Source organism: Pieris rapae, chromosome 2, assembly GCF_905147795.1.
Source record: "Pieris rapae chromosome 2, ilPieRapa1.1, whole genome shotgun sequence".
Classification (NCBI taxonomy): domain Eukaryota; kingdom Metazoa; phylum Arthropoda; class Insecta; order Lepidoptera; family Pieridae; genus Pieris; species Pieris rapae.
The window spans coordinates 5,428,990-5,454,571 of NC_059510.1; the positions used below are offsets into that span (position 1 = coordinate 5,428,990).

The 25,582-nt window shown below is 32.2% G+C and overlaps 1 protein-coding gene across 2 annotated transcripts; it reads left to right on the forward strand.

Moving 5' to 3' along the window:
• Positions 1–1,704: 1,704 nt before the first annotated feature.
• On the forward strand, positions 1,705–24,645 carry LOC110998180 (polypeptide N-acetylgalactosaminyltransferase 5). Of its 2 annotated transcripts, none has more exons than XM_022266680.2 (14): positions 1,705–1,813; positions 2,067–2,298; positions 2,418–2,628; positions 2,775–2,904; positions 3,470–3,636; positions 4,033–4,197; positions 7,141–7,294; positions 14,675–14,852; positions 15,082–15,262; positions 19,559–19,698; positions 21,084–21,182; positions 21,426–21,560; positions 22,098–22,264; positions 22,619–24,645. In XM_022266680.2, exons 2-13 carry the CDS (start codon positions 2,146–2,148, stop codon positions 22,248–22,250), a joined length of 1,866 nt encoding a protein of 621 aa, XP_022122372.2. In that variant the 5' UTR covers positions 1,705–1,813; positions 2,067–2,145; the 3' UTR covers positions 22,251–22,264; positions 22,619–24,645. The 2 variants fall into 2 exon arrangements, with proteins under 2 accessions (XP_022122372.2, XP_022122373.2); XM_022266681.2 differs by lacking the exon at positions 1,705–1,813 and adding an exon at positions 1,825–1,969.
• Positions 24,646–25,582: the final 937 nt, after the last annotated feature.

The following is a 25,582-nucleotide window of genomic DNA, read 5'->3' on the forward strand; positions in this document are numbered from 1 at the left end:
CAAAGCCAGCACCCTTAGAGAGATCGACACTTTGTAACTTTTTTAACAATTCCTCTCTAGTTATCTGTAAATTACCAATAGAGAAGTTTGATGACGGAAAGCTAGGAAAGTAATTATTTGTGGTATTAGAAGAGTAAATTGATGAGAAATGACTAGCAAACAGGTTTACAATATCTTCACCCGTAGTACCAACTTTGTCTTGATAACACATTCGACCAGGAATATTATTGGTGATACGTTTAGATTTTGTGTAGCGCCAAAAAGCTTTTATGTTGAGTTTAACATCCTCTTCAATTCGTTCTATATATGTTCTGAAGCACCTCTTAATAACTTCTTTAGTTCTAGTTCTGAGCATAGAGAACTCGTCATAGTCCCTTGGGTTACCAAATCGCTTATATCTAATATGAGCTTTGTTTTTAGATGTAAGCAATTTAATTAAATTTTTGGAATACCATTGCGGATATTTATTGTTTGGACCATTAGACTTAGGAGTATATTTTTCTATGATTGAATGTATATTGTTGTAAAATAACAGAACAAATTCGTCACATCCCATATTAAATGAATATTCAGCCCAATCAATTTTCAATATATCCTTTCTGCAGCTTTCATAGTCAGTTTTACGAAAACATAGTTTTTTAAGCAATGTGTGCTGAATCAATGTAGAAGGAGTGGTTTGAAGTATTAGTTCAAATGTCGGATGGTTCTCATCTAGACGGCTCATGTGTAATGTCGGTAAAATTGTAAATAAGTCTGGACAGTCAGTTATAACTAGATCTAGTATTCGACCCTTATAGTTTTTATTGAAATTTAGCTGTCGCAACATAGTAACATCGAATAGGTCACACAAAGCTTTTGACTTTTCACAGCAATTGTTCAGAGGACAGCCAGTTTCAGTTGACCAGAGAACATTACCAAGATTAAAATCACCCAATATACAAGTCCTGTGATCAGACATGTCACCAACTATGCGACCACATTTCTGAATAAAATCGCAAGCTGCATTTGACGATAAATATCCAGGCAGATATGCAATACATAGATTCATAGTAAAATCGCCATTCAATGTGACTTGTACCCACAAGTCCTCAACACAGTCAGACTGCCAGTCATCTCTCAACAAAATTTTGAGTTTCTTAGAATAAGCAATTAGTACACCACCTCCATGATCCTTACCATACCGTCGACAAAATCCAGGATCACGATCTCTACGTACCACACAATATGTTGATTTGTCTTATTAGTTATTCCTTCACAATCAATCATTGCATTCGATACGGGAATGTTCATATTTTAAACTTTAATAAAAACTCACTATCAGACTCAGAATATAGACTCACACATTTCCTTTATTGAACTTAATTTAAAACTTGGGTATTTATCCGTCTATAAACGGATTCGGATTCCTAGGGTTTTAGTCAAAATGCCTTGGGTCCTATTCAAGATGCCTTAACAGTGGTATATTATGTAGAAAGTCGTACTAAATTTGTATGCAAACGACAGTTCGTTGCGACAATTTGTGTATATTTATTACTGATCTAAATTTGTGTATATTTATTATTGATTTTTAACATTATCAGTCTTACTAATGCCTGTCATAAAAAAAACTGTGTTAATTTACTTTACAGAATATTTGATAGTTGTGACCATAGAAAATAGGTTGTGATGCGTATTCGAAGATTGCCAATGTCACTGTCAAATGATGGCAATTGGAGGCCACAGGGCAGTAGACTAACTGGCTGATTGCTGGCCTGAATGGAAGCTGAGTAGTGTTAGCTTGTCCTTAGTGATTAAAAATAATTAACTTATATGCGTAAGTTTTGGTAAACTTAATTATTTAAGGAATTTGAAAATATTCTGTAATGGCAGTGTAGATAATTGTTTCAAATGTTATGTTAAAAATTATAGTAAAATTATATATCCGGAAACCTACTTTTAAAATAACTTGGTTCATGAAGTAGACGGGTCTGTAAGTGTAAGCCGCTAAATTGCATTTTAACCAAAACATACACGAGTGCCCAGACGATTAGTCTTTAATTCCTAAAATCTTTGTCCCATTGTTTCAGGTGAATGGTTGGACCACTGACATTCGCGTGTTAAATTGACATGTGGCAGTGAATAAACTAGTAAATCTTATTAGTTAAAATGTTTAGAAGTAAAATAAGGATACACACATGCCGAATTATCCTTCTTACATCGCTTGTGTGGTTGTTAGTTGATGTTGCAATACTAACTTTTTATTCTGACTGTTTTGGTGATGGTTGCAACAAGAAAACAACAAACGATTATGGATTAAGGGTAAGTGATAATTATTATTATAAAAAAGTCATTATCACCCACGATTTTGAGTCTTGCGTTTTGATATTAAATGTGAATCAAACAAATTGTTTTTTTAAGTAAATTCAATTTATGACTAGGATGTAGAAGAATTAAGGGGCAAAAAAGCTGCAATAGCTGCCGGATTACATAGAGATGTGGGGGATGATGATACGAACCTTGAGGAGAATGAGGTAGAACCAGAAGTTGGTGATGATGGGTTAAATTTGCCCTCATATCCAAGATCTAGACTTAAGAAGTGGAAACCTGCTCCACAAATAAAACCTCAAGCAGACTTACCAGGAGAAATGGGTAATGCTACAAATATAACACAATTAAATTAATATTTGTGTTCCTTTGTTATAAACTGAAATGTGAATTATCACAAACTTTTATTTTATTGATAGCTTGAAAAATGAGCCTGAGTCTGAGAAAAGCCTGTATTTTTTATGTTTTAGGTAAACCAGTGAACATTCCAATAGAACAAGAAAAGATAATGTTGGAAAAATTTCAGGAAAATCAATTTAATTTAATGGCTAGCGACATGATCTCATATAATAGGTCATTGACTGATGTTAGATTTGAAAAGTAAGTTCTTGTTTTGGTAATCTAACAATTTTTTACTACAATTTTTGGAGTATTAAAAATAAAGTAACAATTATACATATAATGCTCAATTTTCTGGTTTTTAAATTCCATTAACATGTTTTTGTTGAAGTTAAATACCTGCTCAATTTTATGAAATATAGCAGAAGATTTCATAGTTTATTTAATAAAGGTAAATTCAATCTAATTTTTAATATATATACATCGTAATAATAACAGATAAATTTAAATTAGTGAAGTTAGTTAGGGATAAGGTAGGTAGGAGAATGTGAATAATCTGAATTGAATTCAGTTATTTAGAAATGAAACCACTTATAGTATAGTGTTATAATGAAAAGAATTGAAAAAAAAAGATAAAGTTGATTTACAATGAAAAAACAAATGATATCTAATACTAAATTAGAACAGTATAGTATTAGAACACTGTAATACATTTGCCTTACATCAAAGATTCTGTTTATAGATAAATTTTTCAAAATAAGCTAGATACGAATACCTATATTTTTATTATACAAAATATAATTATTGAATCATTTTGGAAACCTAGGTGTAAAGATAAGCCATATCCACAACTACTGCCAACAACAAGTGTAGTGATTGTTTTCCATAATGAAGCATGGTCCACACTGATAAGAACTATATGGAGTACAATAAATAGATCCCCACGGCCACTTTTGAAGGAAATTATATTGGTTGATGACGCAAGTGAGAAAGGTATGTTTATTATATGTTTTTAAAATTTGATGTTTAATTATAATTAAAAATTAATATCTATTATTTTATTTTATATTAAAAAAAAACTTTGTTTATTACGATGATACAAATGGTTTGTTTAATGTTGCATTTTAATGAAACTAATTTTTTTAAATTATATACTTCTGTTACACATCCCACTATCAAAACCGATTCAAAATCGGCTTTTTGGCAAAAGCAGCAGAAGAATACAAGAGGGACTGGAATTATGCGACACAATTTGTACACAAATATATTTGCTATCTTAAAAATTAGATCCAAACTAAACTGTGACTTATATATAGATTACAACTAAAATTAAACATTTATGTAGCTTTGTAAAGGCAATTAAATTAAATTAAAACAATTCTTTAACAGAACATTTAGGCAAGAAGCTAGAAGAGTATATTAAAACACTGCCGGTGCCGACGCATTTGTTTCGTACGGAGAATCGTTCGGGTCTGATTCGCGCGCGTCTCCTCGGCGCGAAACACGTGAAAGGTGACGTCATCACCTTCTTGGACGCTCATTGCGAGTGCACAGGTAAGATGGATAAGATATAAACCAATACGGGTAAAACATATTAAATAATTATTCAAGGATTTGTGTAATTACTTTCTATGAATATTTATATTTACTTTATTTTCTAGTAACTAAATTTCTTAAATACTGAGACCACTTTTTTGTGCCGTCACCACCTTTCTGAAAATTGTATGAGAACCTACTAGAGTTTGTTACCAAATATAATTTTTGATATTAAAAAATTATAATTGTTCCTTTAAGAACACATCAAGTAAATTTTCAAAACATATGAAAAACTGATATTCAAATTTAACCAAATTTCCCCCTGTGGACCCTAAATTTGGAAACACTTGCTTAGACCGTGGTTTTAAAATCTAAAATCTTTTGTATTCGACGCAAAGGTTAAAGTCTTAAATATTTTTAGGACTGGAAATGATTTTTCTCACGAAAATTCTCACGTATTTATTATCAGTAGTATTCCTACCATATTTAATTCCCAAATCCAAAATTGAGATTCCGAAACGAGACTAACGAATTATGGTAGAGGTTTGTCAAAATCCAATACATTTTCGACAGACTCGGCGCTAGGACTCTGAATACCCTAATAACTATATATACACACCTCTTACATATTTATAGGATAATGAATATTCAATACTAATGCCAGAAGCTATTTTTATTGTTAACTGGCTTCTTTAGAATATTATTTATATACATTTGTAACACTAATGTGAAGTAAAACGGGAACTTGAACGGGTGTTGCACTCTTATAATCTTTATTTTGAAGACTGAGGGACGAAACCATATATATAATAACTATTTGAGACTTATAGAACTTGTGTTTTTCATTATTAAGGATAATCACGAGACTGAAATTGAACTTCAAACCTAAAATTAATATTTCTATGAATGAAAAGAAAAGTTACCGTTACATTTAACACACTGAAAGAAAATCTCCTAATTCTAATTAAAATAACAAAATTATATTTAAAACTGTACCTGGTATCATCAACTCAAAGTTAATTAACATACAAACTTTTCCAATTAAAAGATTGTGTATTGGTAAAAATATTCAGTTTGCGAATTGAACTGCAGACATCTCAAATTGTTACTGTTAGTGCAATTAACAACTTTTATTGGAAAAGTATGTACTTCATACATTTGAAAACTGTGCATAAAAAATTATGACTTCGTGAGTGAAGAACTTCGGAAAACTCGTCCAAAAATCTCGCAAGAAAAATTTCGCATTGATTTCACTAAGGATTCAATTTAGAGGCTAAATAAGTTGTGGAGTTACATCCAAATTTAAATATACAAGATTTTAAATTATACGCATATATTACAAGAGAAAATAAAATATTGTCACCGAAAGCTATAATTTTTAATACTGCTTAAATTTTAATACTAATTTTTCTATTGAAATATTAATAGAATTATTCTATTCCTTAATAATATAAGTACTAGCGACCCGCCCCGGCTTCGCACGGGTGCAATGCTGATACTAAATACACTACAGAAAATCTGTGAACGTTGTATATAAAAATGTGGGTTATCCGTAAGAGATAGACATATACCATCACGGACTTTTCTGTAGACCTTTTCAATGTGTACAATACTTAGTACAATATTTTGATAAAACTCGTAGGGTTCAGCCTGCGTTTGCAATGTACTCGGAAAAAATGTAATTATTTACGACATCACATTAGAAACCTCTAAAATAACAGTACTTCTCCACTATTTAATGGATGTTATTATACATATAAACCTTCCTCTTGAATCACTCTATCTATTAAAAAAACCGCATCAAAATCCGTTGCGTAGTTTCAAAGATTTAAGCATACAAAGGGACATAGGGACAGAGAAAGCGACTTTGTTTTATAATATGTAGTGATTACAATTTTATTTCGTTTCGTTTGTTTTATACATTACGATAATAATTGACATGAAACAATTTTTCACCGATTACTGGAACACATAAATTTGTAGCCGTAAATAATACGATAAAGGCTGATACAGATTACATGTTTTAAATAAATTGTTGATTTAATGTATTAATGTTACTTTTTTCCTCATTTACTTAACTCTTTTTGGTATTGTCAATTGTAAATTAAATGATAAGGTATATTTTAGTAAACTGCACAGTATTTTTATAGGGCAAGGTATTACAGGTCAAGAGTTTAGCATAAGTACTTAGTAAATAGTTAATACTAATTATGTTAAAAGCTTCAGAGATGTGTTGTAGAAACGTATATTTGGATTTTAGTGAGAGATCTTTTCAACATATAAAAAATGTTTTTTATGTGTTAAATGCAATTGCGTAAAAAATAAAAATTCAGTAAATCTCACAAGCTTTATAGCAGTTATCGGTTCGGTTAACATGAAGTTAAATTTTTACTACCAGAAACCACATGAGAAATTATTAAATTTTTTGTTATTAACTATTCCACCTGCGTCGGAGATTATAAATCAGTACAGAAATAGAGGCTTCCGTCAGTGTATCGCGCTAAAACCATACTTCATTGATTTATTTTTATGGCTAGAAATGACTAGGCAAAGGCACTCAGATGGACAAAATTCGGTCATGGACTCTTTCACCAACCTTATTATACGTGCTAAGTGGAACGACATGCTATAACAAATATAACTCAACGGTATTCAATGCGATTTGCTCAGGTGCCAATCAACACAAAAATAATTTCACTGCTTGATTTGTTACAAAAAAAAACATTGTATTTAAATAATTACTTGGCTAAAATACTTCACGAGTTGTGCTACCTATATGGCTAGGTATGTGCTACCTTTATGGTGGAATTAAATCTGGATTTTTCCATGTCAAGACTCGTTGATAAATACATCGGTAGGAAACCAGACTGGTATGATAAAATGATGCGGAAATTAATACTTTATTTCTAACGTCTGAGTACATATTTAAGAATGTCACTAAACGATAGTTTTTTTCAACAGAGGGTTGGTTAGAGCCGCTTCTCGCGAGGATCGTTGAAGATAGGACTACAGTTGTATGTCCGATCATTGATGTAATTTCGGACTCAACATTCGAGTACATTCAAGCTTCGGACATGACGTGGGGCGGTTTTAATTGGAAACTCAACTTCAGATGGTGAGTGCTTTTGACATTATTTTAGTAATTAATGGGCTGCAGTGGCCGATACTTGAATGTAATTAAAGTATTTTATTTAAATTCATATTTAAATATGGAGTATTTTTGTTTCTCAATTATTTTGTATCATTGTCAAGCGTTTGCTAATTGTTTTCTACCTTTTATTGGGTCGAGCTTTTAAATTACATTTTCATTCAAGTTAGTGCTCAAAAATTTTAATTATAGAGTGTATAAGTGTAAAAATTGAGTGTTCAGGGGATTTTTTTGGATGTCCGTAGTTCCACAATGGAGTGTTTCGTTAGGCAGTTTTTGTGGCGCACCACCACTATGTTGAACCAGCTGCCTACTGAAGGATTTTCGAACAGAATTCGACTTAGGGTCCTTCCAGAAAAGAGAGAACAATTCTTAAAAGGCGGCACTGCACATGCAAGCCTTCTGGCAATGTTAGTTTCCATGAGCGGCGGTATCACTTAAAATCAGATGAGGCCGCCGGTTTGCCTTATAAAAAAATGCGTATAAATTTCATTATTTATTTTAGAAGTTTGACTCTGAATAAGACTATCTGTTAAATTACCAAGTGGGCTTCTATATTATTTAGGCTTTCACGTAATTAATGTGAAATTATATAAAACAATGTATTAAAAAATGTATATTTATATGATGTACATAATAGTAGAAATTTTCATAGAAGTTCACGTCTCAAGGTTAGGGCGATCGTAACACACGATTGTTTTGGTTGCATAACCGCACCATTGTTCGCGCTACGTCCGTTTAGTATATAGCTCTATTTATACTCTAAATAGGTAGACCTCGTTTATATATGAGACTGAATGCCTTATTAATATGTCGTGGCCTATCTTAAATTACCCAATGTCGTTAGAGGTATTAATTAATTAGTTGCGATACCAAACACACGTTTATAGAAATATTTAAAATCAAACGACGTTAAACTGTAAGTTACCGGCTTTTTCTTAAAAAAAAAAACAGAAACTATGACACGAATGCTTCTACGAATTATGTAGTTTTTTTAAGATTTATATATATTGTTTTTTGTTTATGCTCTTTTAACTGACGTTTATTCACTAAGGACAGTGATTGCTTGTTAAGCGTGCGAGTCTTATCCTGATGTAATGATCTCATTACATAAGACTCGGTTCGAACCCTCATATACTTACCTACTATCAAATCGGTAACGTAAAATATAAAGACTAAACTACGGGCACGTATAATAAAATAGGGGAGAAATAATTGGCGGCAATATACAATTCATTTGCACTTGGCACAACCTCTACTGACACAATATACGATTCAAAAAAATCTAATTGGACTGGTTCAATAATTTAATAAGTGGAAAGTGATGTTCATGTATTGATTGTATTATCTTTACAGAGTCTGTTATTTATTTATCTAATCACCATTACCATCTAAAATTCATCTATATTGGAGTGTTTGACAAATTTAAAAAGACATTAAAGATGCATGTTAGTGTGAACATAGTAGACTAAAATTGAGACAGTTAATGGCGACGTGTATCTCGCTCGTATATATACATATTAATATTAAGTTTCTCGTGTAAATAAAATATTTTTTTTGTAAAGAGAAATAAAGTTCTTTTAACATTTTTTTTAAAAAAGCTCCAACTTTGTTTATTTATAAAAGCAAGCATTTGATTTTGACAAATGACTCTAATAGTAATCATGCTCTATATAAAACGAAACAGTTCTATATTAAACATTTGTTTCAAAGATTTTTTTTTAAATTTTTTATTTGGACCACAAAATTAGGACAAACACATGTCTACATTAACATACATATGAAAATATAAAAAGCGGTGTTGTCGGTAATCTTAATAGGAATCCACAGTAAGCCATACGTTTCCATAATCTAATTAAAGTCCATCGCGAGGCGAAAACTGTGATTATAAACCCGAGTTAATCTATTAGAGATCTCTTACTTTCACACATTGCCTATTGAATCATATTTGCATTGATGAGATGATATGATCTATGATAACAAAGTATGGGCTGAAAAGCATAATTAAATTATAGAACGAGTTTGTTTTTTGTTTTTATCGTTCCCTTAAATTAAGTTTGGGTGTAAAATATTACATTTTATAAATGTTTCAACTAAAATCTGATTTTTTTTAATCACGTAATAAACACAATTCTCAGAAAGAGACGAAAATGTACTAAAGTAACTATGTACTAAGTAATAGACATAGACATAGACATATTTATTACAAACAAAACACACACACATAAATATACAACACAGCAGTAATCAAAGAGAAAAAATTAAATAAAAGATATAAAGAAATAATTTGTGGTTAATATTTTTTTCTCTATTTTGGAAATGTAATATTTTTTTGTTGATCGTAATTTTCATGTATTTTAGAATAGATTATAAACTTATAAGGTAGAAATATATGATGCTGTGTACTTATTAAAAATAATAAAGTTTGACAATTCATCATTTGATCATATCATTTTTCAATAAGCGCTGATGCGAAATTGGTTAAACATTGCACAATTTTATTGTATTTAACAAGCCTTATCTTTGTTATATCTTTGTCATTTTTGTTTTGGTCTGTTTGTATAATTCAGACGATTTCCTATGATGGTCACGTGACAAAGCTTTAAAACGAATTGGTTTAACGGTGATTGGTCACGACTGTCGAAAAGTGGTTCTAATACAATCCCCTAATTCTATTAGAGGAAGCACTATTTGATATCTGTATACATACGTTTTGTTTAAAGTAGGTAAGCCTTGAAACTTCATTTCATGTTTATAGGCATTTTCACCAAATAGTAGAAAATTGATAATGACGTTTATCGTACGTACGTACATTATAGTCACGCATTGTAATTATGTCTTTCATGGTTGAGTTGAAACTTTGTGTATACTTACTGCTCCGAAGGAATATGCTTTATACATTTATAAACAAATCTTTCATATATAAATTGATTTTTTAAAATTGATTTCTTCTTCGTAACTCTGTTATTATATATTATTATTTATTTATTATTTTATTTAACATTTCGTTGCAAGATGTCAGTTTTAATTAAAGTGGTTTATTTAAAAGTAAAGCAATGAGCCTTATGACTTTTAGGCAATCACTGTAATTATAAAATAAAATTATGTACATAGGTGCACTAGTCACTCATTATAAATATTAATTCGGAAATACGTCCATGGGTAGCTTGTTCCACATATAGTTGATCCGCGGAAAACTGCCAGAAATAACGCTCAGTTATTGAACGACAGACGTGGAAGTGATATAGATGGAATTCCGTATTCTATCTCGACGTCCGATGATGAAACTCGGCTGCAGGTATTAATCCAAATAACTCTTCCAAATATTCTCCACGGTTAATGTTGTAGAAGATGCAAACATACCGCACATCTAATTTAACGCCAGGGTATAGTTTCTGTTGTGTTTTATGTCCCAATGGAAATTATATATGTAATTAAAATTTAATTAAATAAAAATTGAATTCTTGTGAAAAAAAATAATCTTCATTCTTGTGGCTTTTATAATAAATACGGCACTTATTGGTATTCGTTATGCACATTGTTATTTTATTGATAGAACTGGTTTTGTATGTGAACTTTAGTTTAGACGTGGAGAAAGGTGGCCTTGGTACATCATAAAGGCTACGTAGAAATATAATTCATTAAATTTATTGGTTTTGAAGTTTTATAGTATAGTTTAGGGATAGTTTCCGTATCCGGCGGTTCTAAGTTTGAATTCCAACGAACTAATAAATAAACGGGTTGATGACTCGTCAATTACATAATTTGCGAAGAGCCGTCGCTCTTGCTTAAAATTTTTATTGCCTTAAAGGGGACTTGTTATGAATGTTAAGGGACTACTAGTTAGATCATTATTGATAAAAAGCAGTGTTAGCCTAGTGGCTTCATCGACTCGACATCGACGTGCGACTATCATCCCTGAGTTCGTAGGTTCAATCCCCGGCTGTGTCCCAATGGACTTTTATTCTATGTGCGCATTTAACATTTGCTCGAACGCAGGAAAATATCGTGGGGAAGCCGATATGTCTTGGATCCAAAAAGTCGACGACGTGTGTCAGGCACTGGATCACCTACTTGCCTATTAGATTTAAAAATGATCATGAAACAGATTCAGAATTCTGAGGCCAAGATCTAAAGAGGTGGCAGCGCCACTGATTTATTTATTTATTAGTTAGATCATTATACGGCTCCATTTAAAGTACATGGACGAATTTATATTTGCTGAGCGATCAGTTTGCTAATCATGTTAGGGAAAGCGGGATATGAAAATAGATATTATATTGATCTGGTTTACAGTGGTAACTTTCCGGTGTTGTTATTGGTTATATTTATATATATTTGTGTGTTTGTAATTGCACTCCTAAACGGCGGGATTTTGATGATTTATTGTGTTTTGATGGATTCGAGAATGGTTCAGATTTTGATGTACTTGTTCTTTAGCTTTAAGTGCTTTTTGTAAAACTTGGAAATTTTTTTATGATCTTTGATGAGGATGAAAGTAAAATGATTATTATAGACAATCAGGCTCGCGTTATAACCGGCTATGATAAATTCAGGTTGGCCATGACATCCGACTGTGCTGTTGAACAACTTCGTTTTAGATTACGTATATTTCTTTTATTCAGTGTATATAAAATATTTCGGTGCTTGCGGTGGTTCCCTGACGTAACTTAAATTGTTAGAAAATATTAGACTTGAATGAACGTGCGCGGAAAACTATGTTTGGTTTTCAAAACTAACACGGTAAAGAAGTCAAAACGTAGACCAGGGTAGAAAAAAATACCTTCTAGGTCTGGGCGCCAGATTTCTGTACCTATCTGTTACTATTTATTTATTTTTGACATCATCCATGACAGCCTGACTTGTCTTCGTTGACATTTGGGTCTTAGAAATGACGTTTTCCTAAATATGCTTCCCTTCACCGTAGGGGTTGAATGCGCACATTACACAAACTACAACCTCATGTTTTGATGGTTGGATGAGGGTGGGCCAATAATCCTCAACATGACGTGGAGAAGACAATTGTTTAAACATATTATGTGATACGCTTAATTTAATAATAATAATATGATGGTCAAGAATAGTCATAATCATAGTCATAATATCTTTATTCATTTAGGTAAACGTACACTTATGAACGTCAAGAAAAACAAATTAAATTAATCGTAAATTTACATTTACCACCAGTTCGGAAGTCAAGGGCGTAGAGCGGGTAAGAAGAACTGGCAAGAAACTTTCATAAATCGTGAAACTATATAACACACATATTTAATTGAATGTAATGATGTTTGAAAGAATGGAATCCCTCTGGAATAAGATATTATATCTTATTCCAGAGGATTCTCAAAGAAACTTATAAAGATCTTACTGGCCAAAACGTCCAAGGAATTGAAAAGTGTTTTAAGTGAGAACACACATTTGAGGGGATTTGTTGTTACATTGAAATATTTCCGAACCAATTCGACGTAGGGTCCAGTAAGAACGCCTGAAGAGCGTACGCACTCGCGAGCCCTCTAGCATTGAAATAATCCATGGGTATCACTTTACATAAGCTGAGCCTACTTCCCGTTTGCCAGCTGTTCTATATAAGTTTTTTTTAAACTTAAAACACCTTAATATACACAAATTTCCACCACCGCTACTAGTTCTTTACTTTTTCCCAAATCGAGGAGTGGATTTAGGCTTCCGGAAATTTCGCGCGTACTAACTACGTATACAGTAATAAACATATGACTTTAGAATGTCTATTGTAATTATGTGACAAATCAAATTAACTTGAGAATTGGTAGAATTCGTACGGATTCGTCTAGAGTTACAGTAGCTGGTTTTTGTGGTTAACAGACCTTCTACTTAATATTAGTCATATGTATGTAAAAAATGTCAATACTTGTGTGCTATGTGTACCTACTAATGTATGGATGGCAAACTTGGGCACTCACTAAAGCGCACCATATAAAACAAAGTTCGATGGAACGACGTAATGATAGGCAAGCGAAGACTAGATAAAACATACTTTTAAAATGAAAAAAAAAAGAATTAATTGGAAATTGGCGGGGCATATAATAACAGGAATAGAAAATTATAGCTACAAACTATTAAACTGGTGCACAATGTAGACAATTTAGAAGGTGGTGTGCAGACACAAAAAACAGGTTTGGAAGAGGGCACAGATAGAAAAAGCGGGATTTGGAATAGGGCACAGATAGAATAAGCGGGTTTTTGGAAGAAGGCACAGATATACCTTAGATTGAAGGAGATGATAGAATTATAAATGTAATGTGTATTTGAAATGAAATGCTTAGTAAATAAGCAGTAGTTATAGCGCACTCTGGTCGCGCTGTGCTAATGGATTTTCTATACATGCAATTGAGGTTTAGGAAAATTACTCGGTGAGAAACTTGACAGTAAGAAAACCGCCAAGCAGATTTTATTAATTCGTTTATTATTTTATACATCTTCAGTGCAAATATTTCAATTACATTTTACATAACTGTGTGTATTATTAATATTAATACAACTATTGTGAAATAATTATGGAACCAAAGCTAATGTGAGTTTTACGTTTACATATATAAGATGATCTTCCTTTTTTATAACGAATTACTAATTCGATCACCAATCAATAAAAATCTTGTTTTGAGCTGTTTTTTGAGATTTTAGAGCTGAATTTTACGTACGGAGTTTGACATTTAATAGAGTAAACGAGGTTGTCACTTTACATAGGATTAAGAATATGGCCGTTGCTCAGATATCTTGGTTTATTATTATAGCTCTTTTAAAAACATAGTAATTGATACAAAGACATTTAACCTATACTAGTAGTACGTATACGTTTTATAAAATGTACTTGATGTTTGTCTTAAAAAGTCCATTTGGTTTATTAACACAATTAAACAAGACGTAAATAAATCCAATACTATGACGATATAATTAGTATATTGACAGTCTCATTTACTACTAGAACGGCAGCGAGTCGGCAAAACTTGATTTTCTAACGGATGTTTAGTTGACAAACCATATAAAATTTGTACGTACCTACTCGTACAACATTGTACGCTATGTTTATCTTGTAGTTTTATTCGTTCTTCACGTATTTTTTTATTCCAGAAGTATTAGTATATTGTATTATTATAGTATGTTATTTTAGCCTTTAAGACCGAAATACTACATATTACGCTAGAACTATTTTTTAGCTTCATTTGTGTAAGCAAAATGAAGCTAAAAATGTATCTCCGAATGCAGACACGGTGAATTTCTGTGACAAATTGTTAAATACTTAATTTGCCAGTTGATACTTACTGTAATAGATACCTATAGATACTTTACAATTATATATATATTTTATAGGTACCGTGTACCAGAGCGTGAAATGGCGAGAAGAGGGGGCGACCGAACAGCTCCCTTACGCACGCCTACAATGGCCGGTGGCCTGTTTGCCATCGACAGGGACTATTTCTACAAAATCGGCTCTTACGACCAGGGTATGGACATCTGGGGTGGAGAGAACTTGGAGATGAGCTTCAGGGTATCGTATACGACTTATTTATGGTGAATTTCGACATTCAGGGTAACATTCGTCGGATTAATGTGTCTGCAGCTTACCGAATATGATGCAGGCCGAAATGACTGAATCCTACTTGGATGAAAACATTGTTTACGATTAATAATAAAAGCCCAACATTATTATGAAAGAACTCGATAGCTTTGGCAATAATGACCAAATGTCCCATTAATTGGTACTTTCCGGGTCGAAGGTGTGGCAGTGCGGCGGGCGCCTTGAAATAGTGCCTTGCTCTCACGTCGGCCACGTGTTTCGTGATAAATCTCCGTACTCATTCCCCGGTGGAGTTCAAAACGTGGTCCTCCATAACGCGGCAAGAGTTGCCGAAGTGTGGATGGACGAATGGGGAGAGTTCTATTACGCCATGAATCCAGGTTCGGTTGGACTTGCGTATGCGTTGCACGTTTTGCCAAAAGATTTACAGAGAATAAATATTTTGTTATTATGATAGGGATAAGGTAAAGAATTTCTTAGACTGTCAAACTTCGAAACCTTTTTACTTGTGTATGCCATAAGCTAATAATAACATGATCTTACTAGTAATTGGAAAGTTTGTTTACCAAATCACTTGATTTTTTTAGGTGTTAAAATGAAACCAATGACAGATAAAACAATTAAGGCGTGTAAACGTATTAATGTATCGTGTGCATGTGTCGTTGCTTTATCTTGTGATAATCTTCGAGCAATTACCGTGATTTTATGTCGGCTCTTTGAGTTCGAAATTTAATATTGATCGATTACAATTTCATTTATTTTTGTTTTTTTTTATCAATAATGAATTTCGGCTGACTTTACGATGAAGGAATAATACTTGTAAAGATATTTGATATTTATTCTAAGAAAATATAAAACAGCCTATAATTCCGTGTTACCATCCTTTAGCGTCGATTAATAAAATATTTGAACTTTCCTATGAGCGAATAAGGTTATTTTCAAGCAATACAATTGTCATTTATATTAATAATAATTATTTAAGGTGAAAATGAATTGGCAAAGCGTGAAACGCTCGCACAAAGTTTTGTTGTGGCTTGGGAGTATTAACAATTTGTGTGTTATTAACGCTTAATAACATTTGATAATCATTGCAACTGCATTCCATCTTTGTTTCATTATTTTCATATTTCGCTTTCTATTGCATGCTTATATTTTCCCTTTAATCTTATATCTTTTAGGAATTTTCGTTCTTTTGTCTTTTGTTTTGCTTCTTCTCAATGCAGAAGCAATGAGGTTTAAATATAAAAAATCCCACAGCAATTCTTCACGGAGAGTATTGAATGGTTTTTAAATGAGCAAAGGTCATTGACTCGTACAGGTCGCTGTAACCTTGAAGGGTCTTTCGTACTAATTATAGTTACGCCATTTGTTTCTGTTACGGATTCTGAATACAGCTACTAAGGAATGGTATAATTTCTTATTAGACGTGGCGATACAACCTTTTAGCTCTTATTTTCAGTTTCGTGGTTTTTTTTCCAATAGACCTTGTGATCAGCCTTCAGTGCCTTCTGTACCAAGATATTCTGGACTTGCCTCTACGAAAGATTACATCTTCCAACATCGTATTTTAGTTAGGAACAGGTTTAAAAATATAAACATTATTGGCTATAGTAGACCTTTACCGAGTCTAAGATGAAACATGTATACTCTCCGTGTCATGGCTTAATAGAATAGTATAGATTAAAAAAAACTAAACCATTACTAATTGAAATATTATTGATCTTATTATTTAATATGTTTATTACGTTATATATTACATATGAAGCTCGTACTTCTGACAAATATGTACTTATTTGTTATAATTAATGCAAAAGAATGGTAAGATTTAAGTGATCAGGCGCTCTTGGCTGCAAGCAACTATTACACTTATACAGTATAGACGAATAAAATTAACATATTGTTTTCTGTTTATTCAGTTGTTTAAATATTTAATCTTTTATTATAACACTTATATAATTAACATTATTTATGTCTTAAATGTTTACTGAATATTTAAATATTGGGAAACTTTCCATTGATTTACCGATGTATATTGTTTAATGTATTAAATAATTATATAATATAACATAATGTGTTGAATTTGAGACGAACGCATTTGTTTCATCTCACGCTCAATAACTGTGAAAATTGTTTATATAACAACTATGTAAAAGAGTGGCACCGGCATAATCGTGTTTATAAACAATTTTTGTTCCAAATGTTATTTTAGGTATATTAGTAAATTATACTCGACCGAAACCTGCACCACCCTAGACAAAAATTTTGGGCGACAGAACTAAGCATGAGGGAGCTTTGGTCAAGGTTTGGTCTACCCCGTACATTGCAGGAGTGCTCCAACAAGAGTTCCGTTAGATTCGACGTTCTAAAGATATTATTTGGCCAACCAGTGCATCCGTCATAATTTTATCGCCTAGAGTTTAGTCTATACTAGTACTGCTTAATAGCAGTTTTATTTTGTCGTCTTATAAACTTACAATATCAAGAATTTCACAATTTTTTCAAACCGACATCTAGTGGGCTTAGTATTGAATCACTCCATAAATTACTAATAAATAGAAGCTAATTGGCTATCATCGTAGCCGTTATCTTGATAGTTCATAGAAGTTAATTGGGGTAATTATAAAATAATGGCCTCTGTTAAGTGTTATTATTCGTGGAAGGTATTTAATGAGATGCATAGGACATACGAAAGGATTTCTGATTATTATTGAATTAATGGTGTCGCAATGTTGATATAAACATGGACCATATATGTTATTTTCTTCGCATTTATTTAAGGAGAAAATAACTCTCATAACGTACAATATGTCTATTCCGTATTCGATAGATTTACTTTTTGGGTTGCTGCAATAACAAATTAAGAATATGATTTTCTATTGGTTTAAGATTGTCTTGCCATGTAGAAATATGATTCAACAATGTCACATCATGACTCAATTGACCTTTGAATAAATTTTATGCGCATTCGAAAGTGAAATCATATAATTTTTTGATTGTCTAGGAAGTTATACGTAACCTCTCGCTTTATACATTATTGTAACATCAGATTTTTCACATGACATGTTGACCGGAAAGTAACTCTGTTATTGCAATACAAATATTCTGACAGTTTTGGTAGCTTAAGACTACGTCCTCCATAGGATTACTCGTTTCCTAGGGTTTTGGTGACAAATACCGTGTGTCTAGAGTATCTACATATATATATACAACCTTGATATCCCTCTTGTTCCTCGTCAGTATTCCCTTCATCGTTTATTAAATCCCCTTTGAAGCTGGGATTATCATGCTTTTGGAAAACCAGATTGAACAAATCCCTAAGCTAGAAAAACATTGTACCACGTATGCAATACCAGACTTGTGCCCCAGGTATGGATGTGTGGGGGCACTCTGGAGATAGCGCCATGCTCCCACGTGGGCCACGTGTTTCGCAAGACCACGCCCTATTCGTTCCCGGGAGGGACGGGCCGTGTCGTCAACCACAACAACGCGCGTCTCGCCGAAGTTTGGCTTGACGACTGGAAACATTTCTACTACAATATTAACCCAGGTTATTGTGACTTATATATGGTGTGAACGTGTCGCGAGGTATATTTGGATTTACTTTTGTAATTGTTTCAACGAAGAAATACTATTTAAAAGTTGCCGTTGCAAAAACATGTGCATTAAGGAAACTAATTGAATCTATGATATGACTCTACGATCAGATACAAATTCTTGGATGTACAAACGCACCTACGAATCAGGTTTGGAACATTCTTATTGAAGACGTTTTCATATAACGCAATTTCAATTGCCGGAAGTAAAGCAAAGAAAGAAAAATATATATATAATAACGAAATAATTATAATATATTAAAATTACTTATTTTTATTAACATGCAAATGTATTAATATTATTGACACTCCTTTTTGAATATTCCCAAATCGTGATTATCGAGGAAAAAATTATCCTATTTCTACGCCAAATAAAAGTAATCCTGGCGAATTCCTTATTTATTTATATAAACCATTAATATTATATATAAATATTTTATATAATACTAGCTGACCTGGCAAACGTCGTCTTGCCAAACTACTACCTTTAACTCAGCGCCATCTGTTAGAATTGTATCAAATAATAAACAAATGTTAATGTTATCGTAATTTTAGTAAGGATGCCTATTTTTTTGAAAATGAAATATAGCCTATGTCACTCAGGAATAATGTAGCTTTCCAACAGTGAAAGAATTTTTCAAATCTGCCAAGTAGTTTCGGAGCCTATTCAATTCATACAAACAAACAAACAAAAAATCAAACCTTTCCTCTTTATAATATTAGTATAGATGGTTGCTATTATTGCTCTTTCCCGTAATATGCATCATTGGGTTATATCATTGCATTAACACATTTTAATTCATTAAATAACTCGCAACACGCGTCATGGTTAACGCACTTGTTCTTGTTCTGCTAATTACAATTAACGATTTTATCACTTACGATCAACAATCTTTTATTGACATCATTATTCCGGTCTTTTTATCATTACATTTGGTTAATGATTGACATTTTTTTATGCAGAATAAGAATGAGTTGATAATATGGTTATGGGTATGTTTTATGTATTCTAATTTATGCATGTATTTATTTATATAACTTTAATTTTTTGTTAGCGATTTTGCATTAATGATGTGTGAGTAGGTGCCTTGAACGTGCCTGTCGGTGACGTCACTGAACGGAAGGCTTTGCGGGAGAACCTGAAATGCAAGAGCTTCAGATGGTACCTGGAGAATATTTACCCGGAGAGTCAGATGCCTCTTGAATATTATTATTTGGGAGAGGTGAGTAACTTTCTTTTTATAGAATGGGGGGCAAACGGGCGGAGGATCACCTAATATCTATAGCGATGCCGCCACTCATGGACACGCAATGCCAGAGGGTCCGTGAGAGCGTTGTAAGCCTTTTAACTTAGAGAATATAATCATTATTTCATTATATTATCATTCATGAATAGTTTATTTCATTACGAGTGCGGAAAGCCTGTCATTGTAGAGTTCCGACAAATGTCTAGCCGAGGCGCAGACGAAGGCGAGGGTTGACAGTCGGAACAAGTTGTAATGGCGGTTCCGCACGTGTACTGAACAACTATTTTTAATACAGTTGGGAAAGTAATTTAATAAAAGTATTTGCTATTTTTCTCTTCACTCCACGAAATAAATTCGTCGTACGTAGATATGTAGCGTATATTCCTTTTAGAAATATTAGCATGAATCATAAAAACTTCTATGATTTATTTAGTAAAAACTTCGTGGCTGGTTTATTTCTTTTTAGTAGACATTGTTTTGACAGTTAGGAAAGAGAACGCACGAGTGCGGAAAAGATCCTGCAATACGCCACTTTTTGAGCAACTGTATTAAAACTATTTTTTGTTCCAACGACTACAGATGGTTGAGGATTCTACAAGCGGATATGCATGCTTTATATTATATTATATTCTAATATAAAAAGCAACTTATTTGGCAATAATTTTTTTTCCTTTGTTTGCCAAATTTTTTTTTTTATACATTGTGATTTATTGCATCGTGCTTTCTTGTGGCGTCCTATATCCACCGAAGGAAAACAATGTATAAAACATCATGATTTATTTATGCGTAACGTGTGTCTCAGTTTTGTTTAGCATTTATTTTCCACCGAACGGACATATATATAATTATATCATATTTATATATGTACATATAATAATTGTAGATTGCTGATTATTATAATAGGTGCATGCGATAATAATCTCGTATCACTATCAACAGAAATGATAAGAAAATAAATCAGCGTTTATCGTGTCGGATTGTTTATTGATACGTTATCACCACTTACACATATATTGTGTAATAATCTTGGTATCAATTAGACCTTGTGCTAAGTTTTGTGAAGATACCGAGGAGAGTGGATCCCGAAACAAATTAAAATGAATTTTGTAAATAGGTCATCAATTTTGAATTTACAAAAGCGTAAATAAATAAAAGACCAAATACGGTAAATGTACAGCTGTTCTGTTTGTTTCTTTGTTATGATTAGATCAGAATCGGCTTTCGGAAACTTATTTTAAATAATTATTAGTTTTCCGTGTAATCAAACACAAGATCTTGAGATAAACCAACGTAGTTTCTGTAAACGATAAGAAACTACTTGCTTAATATTTATTTCTTTTTTTTCTATTCCAAAATTTCAGATTCGAAACGCTGAAACGTCTAATTGTCTCGACACTCTGGGCGGGAAAGCTGGGCAGCCCCTGGGAATGGGATACTGTCATGGAATGGGTGGGAATCAGGTAAAATTTTAATTTTTATTACAAGTTAAAAATAACATGGTCATGTGTTCATTTTTCGGCAAAAGTTCAAATTGGACTGGTTTCCCCTAAATGTTATTAAATTTGTTTCAATATTTGTCGTATTTAGTATAAAAGAATTCAGTTTTTTTTAATTCTTAATTATTGTTATATAAGAGCCTGTTACTTTGAATTTTTTGTTCTATAAGAATTTAAAATACATGTGGAATATTTTCATATTTCCAGGTGTTCGCATATACAAAACGCAAGCAGATTATGTCTGATGACAATTGCCTTGATGCAGCCCACCCAAGGGGTCCAATTAAGCTAATCCGATGTCATGGGATGCGAGGAAACCAGGAGTGGACTTATGATGCTAAGGTAGATTTTAAAATTTTCTTCATAAGGAGTCAGAAATTGCGCTTAATCTCTGAATTACAAAAATAAATAAAAAACCCATTCAAGATTATATATGTGTGAGGACCTCGGGTTATTCATGTCTTGTGGGGCGACCGGACTCCTTCGAGGTACGAAGTTCAAAAATGAAAGAAATCTAAAATAAAAAGTATGCGCTGGCAAATTTCATATAGAATTTTTTTTTAACAGCTCTTAAACTAGTGACACATCCTTTGTCATCCAGGTCCTACTTAATAATAAAGGGAGCATTCAAGTGTTACGTAACGAATTTGGGGGGGGGGGGGGTTTGGATTTGTTAGTTTGTTTCTATCCGATAATTTACACCACCTAAATGGCAACTTGGGTAACGTAGAAAAACGTTAAGCGTTAGGCAAGGTAAGGCGCGTTAAGGGGGGGGGGTCAAAAACCTTTTGGACGGGGCGGGGTAACACCCTACACAGATATATATCCGGAAATTTAGCTCAAAGATTCCTAATACAAATTTTTTTTTTAATCTTTCAGTTGCGCACGATAAAGCACTCCAACACGGGTATGTGCCTTACAAAGCCGGAGTCAGCGGATGTATGGAAGCCGGTCCTGAGGGCGTGTGATAAGTCAAGGGGACAGCAGTGGCTGATGCAACTTGACTTCAAGTGGCAAGCCCGTCGCAGCTAGTGCACCTCGATAATGTAAGGTTTTTTATTATTACTATTATAAAACTAAAATATTTATAATTTTTTTTTAGTTTAATATTTCTCTGTAACTTGTATAGATAGCTAGTTTCGATAACTTATTAAGACTGTTTAAACTAATTGCTTATATTTTCTTCGGAAGTTCACATACGTGACGTCAGTATTCACTAAAAGCCTTATTATTATGGGCTACAGTTGGTACCATACTAGTTACCATGGTAACCTAACACTAAATAACATGGTTACCTTTGCGGAGGGGAGTAGAAATAAAAACATCTACTGTTTTCTTCAATCCATATTTTCTAATAAGGCCGTATAAGTGTAAAATAAAATTATTTTTATTTATTCCAGATTTAACAACGATAGACCACATCAGTCTTCCCCTATCGTTATATATTAGATTCGTTTATTCCTATGTCTAGTTTTATATCGACTTTGCCCAATTTGACAATACATCTCGTATTCCCTGATGTTGCTCAAACTGTTTGTTTGCTCTTGGAATTATTTAGCGTAAGATTGTAATCGTACGATGGAATTTTGAGATTAAATCCACGTTGGAAATTTTCGCGTTATCAAAGTTTTATAAGTGTTTCTAATCGTGTTCAAATACGCAAATAAATTAATTATATAAGATAAATTTAAATTTTGGAAGGAGATAAAGTTTTTACCAGCTCCAATATTTAATATATGTATGTGTTTAAAACGTCTTAAAAAACTGATTAATACATCTATGAGTTGTATCATGTCCAATAACTCTCAAATAATACTACAAAGATAAATTTGAGTTGTTCTTTAATTTTCTTTATGTATTTAAAACGTTTTAAAAAGCTTATGTTTATAAGTTTAAGGCATGTATCAGTTTATACATGTTCAAATACTGAAAACTCTCCCAAAAATTTGCTTATTACTAAATATGTATTACAATATTATGACACACACAACAATTTTGAGCAACTCCTTGAATTCTTCTTTGCGTATTTGAATATAAATAATAAAAGGAATTTCGATGATGCCCATTTGAGTTATCCACGTGTGAAGTGATAAATCAAAAGTTATGACGTTTTCCAGAAATTATCACGAATTTATTGTTAATGTTCCATAATTATTTAACGCTTATTTCTGTTTCGAGTACTGTGACTGTTGAAGTTTTCGAGAGATTTTACATTTCCGTTTTTTTTCTCGTTGAACATTACAAATTCCAATGTTTGATATGTTAAAGATTGTTTCCAATATTTCAGTTTGGTTTTGCAATTCTACGCGTCACCTTAATTTCATTTTCCTCCTCATTTGGAGATTTACGCTTTAGAGAAACATTCCTTGTTCAAAATATATGTCAATTCTTTATAAATATTTGTTAACGTCCTCAAATAAACAATTTTTTACACCTCTGTAATAAGATGTCATTTTGACATCGAGAGAATAAAAATGGAAAAGTATGCTACCTTGGTAAACACATGCAGGTGTTCACTAGACAGAAATAATATAGTTTTTATAGGATCTATCTATTCAATAAGATTTTAACAGTAGAACTATTATCTGCATATTTTCTAGCACTCTGTTGATATATTTTCCTATCATATTTAGAAGGCTAGGGCACTCTGTGCCATATTCGATTTATGCTTCCTTCTTCATGTAAACCCCATTTTAATGTTTTCTTAATGGACATTTAACATCTTCGAGTAATTTTGTAATTGTTAAGCTAGTCTTGAGAGGATTAGGAACGTGGGAGAATAAATTAGATTGTATTCCAAACAAAAGGGGCTTTTCCGATTTCTATTGACTTATTTCTTACGTGTTTTCTCGATTGGGTTTATATCCAACCGTATATAAAGTTAAAATTGTTTATACTCCCGTTTGTTTTCCACCACATTGATATAACAATGTGTATTACAACGTTTAAACGGTGGCCTGAAAAAGGCTATTTTTAAAGTGTTCGAATTAAAATTGTATAACTCTTGTTTAAAATTTATTGAAAAAGCACCGCTTTTATCGGAATTGTATCATTATTACTTTGAATTCTTGTGTAATTAAATTACTATCTTTGAGTATTTTGCCGACCTGATATCAAATCCGTTCTTCTTATCTGCGACTACGTGCGTAAGCTGTCTTTACTCGAAGATGTATGACTATGTTTGAAGTTACTATTTTCTTGAGTAATGCTTATTTACTGCCAGTGATAGGAGTTATTTTCATTAAATTTATTGAATGATTTTATATAAATGTATGTTACGTCGCATGGTTGTTATATTATATATTTAATTTCGTTGCAACAAGAGATTGTAACATTAGGTATTTTTATAAATATTTATAAAACACGCTAAATCTGCATATTGATTCTAATCATTCCATTAATTACAAATTTATAAAGTAAAAATGAACCTATTCTAGTATATTTTGCGATAAAATATATTATTTTGATATTATTTTTTTTCGCAAAATATTTCAAAGTTGCCAGCTCTGTGCTGTTTATTAGGAAATGAGTTGATACAACAATATGTAAATCAATTGTGTGTTTGTGTAAAGGAATTGTGTGCAGGTTTAACGAATACACTTCTACTGTTGCCTTAATTTGTATGTCTCAAATTCTTGTATTACAAAATGTTGAATTTACTCTTTATTATATAAGAATGAGAATAATTTAGTGCATATCGAGTAGAATAGGCGCTGAATGGAATTGCCTATATTATCATAGTTAATCTAGGATTATATTTTATAACTACGTATGGTAACCCTCGATATTTGGTCGTAGTAATTACTGATATGCTGATTTTAATGGCATTTAAGTAATTTTGAATTGAATACGATTTCGGCATTTCGTGTAATTCGAGATTATTAACTTGGTAATGAGGGTGTTTTATACATGTTAAAAACGATTCTAACGAATTTAATTGAGATTTAATAATTTGGAGATTATTTATTTTGAAATTTGGCATTTTAAAATTTAAGGGTCGCATCACAATTTATTTTTCCTAATAGATTTTTACTGGGTTTGTTAATAGGTTAGTTATTGACGAAAATTTCATTTCTGTCAGTCAATAAGGCGAATATGTAATTATTGTAAATAATTTGTTACGTCCATTTCGTCCAATCGATGATTGCATCGAAAAAGCATTTATTTATTAGAAACACAGAATCTCGAAGATATTTTGATTTGTAAATATTATAACGTGCCAAATTCAGTTTTTATATTATTTATTCTGTAATGTTTCACCATTCCAATAGTCAACAATTAAAAATAAAAATATTTTGACTGAAATCGTGTTTTTTTTCCTTACCTTGAGTACGCTTGCTTGGAGTAAAATACCGAAGGGATAT

What these genes read in the sequence shown, in the direction of transcription:
- LOC110998180 (XM_022266680.2), top strand. Translation starts at nt 2,146, where the DNA reads ATGTTTAGAAGTAAAATAAGGATACACACATGCCGAATTATCCTTCTT. An exon ending in CTATTACGCCATGAATCCAG is followed by an intron (nt 15,263 to 19,558) that starts GTTCGGTTGGAC and finishes ATGTGTGAGTAG; the next exon opens with GTGCCTTGAACGTGCCTGTC. An exon ending in AGTGGACTTATGATGCTAAG is followed by an intron (nt 21,561 to 22,097) that starts GTAGATTTTAAA and finishes TTAATCTTTCAG; the next exon opens with TTGCGCACGATAAAGCACTC.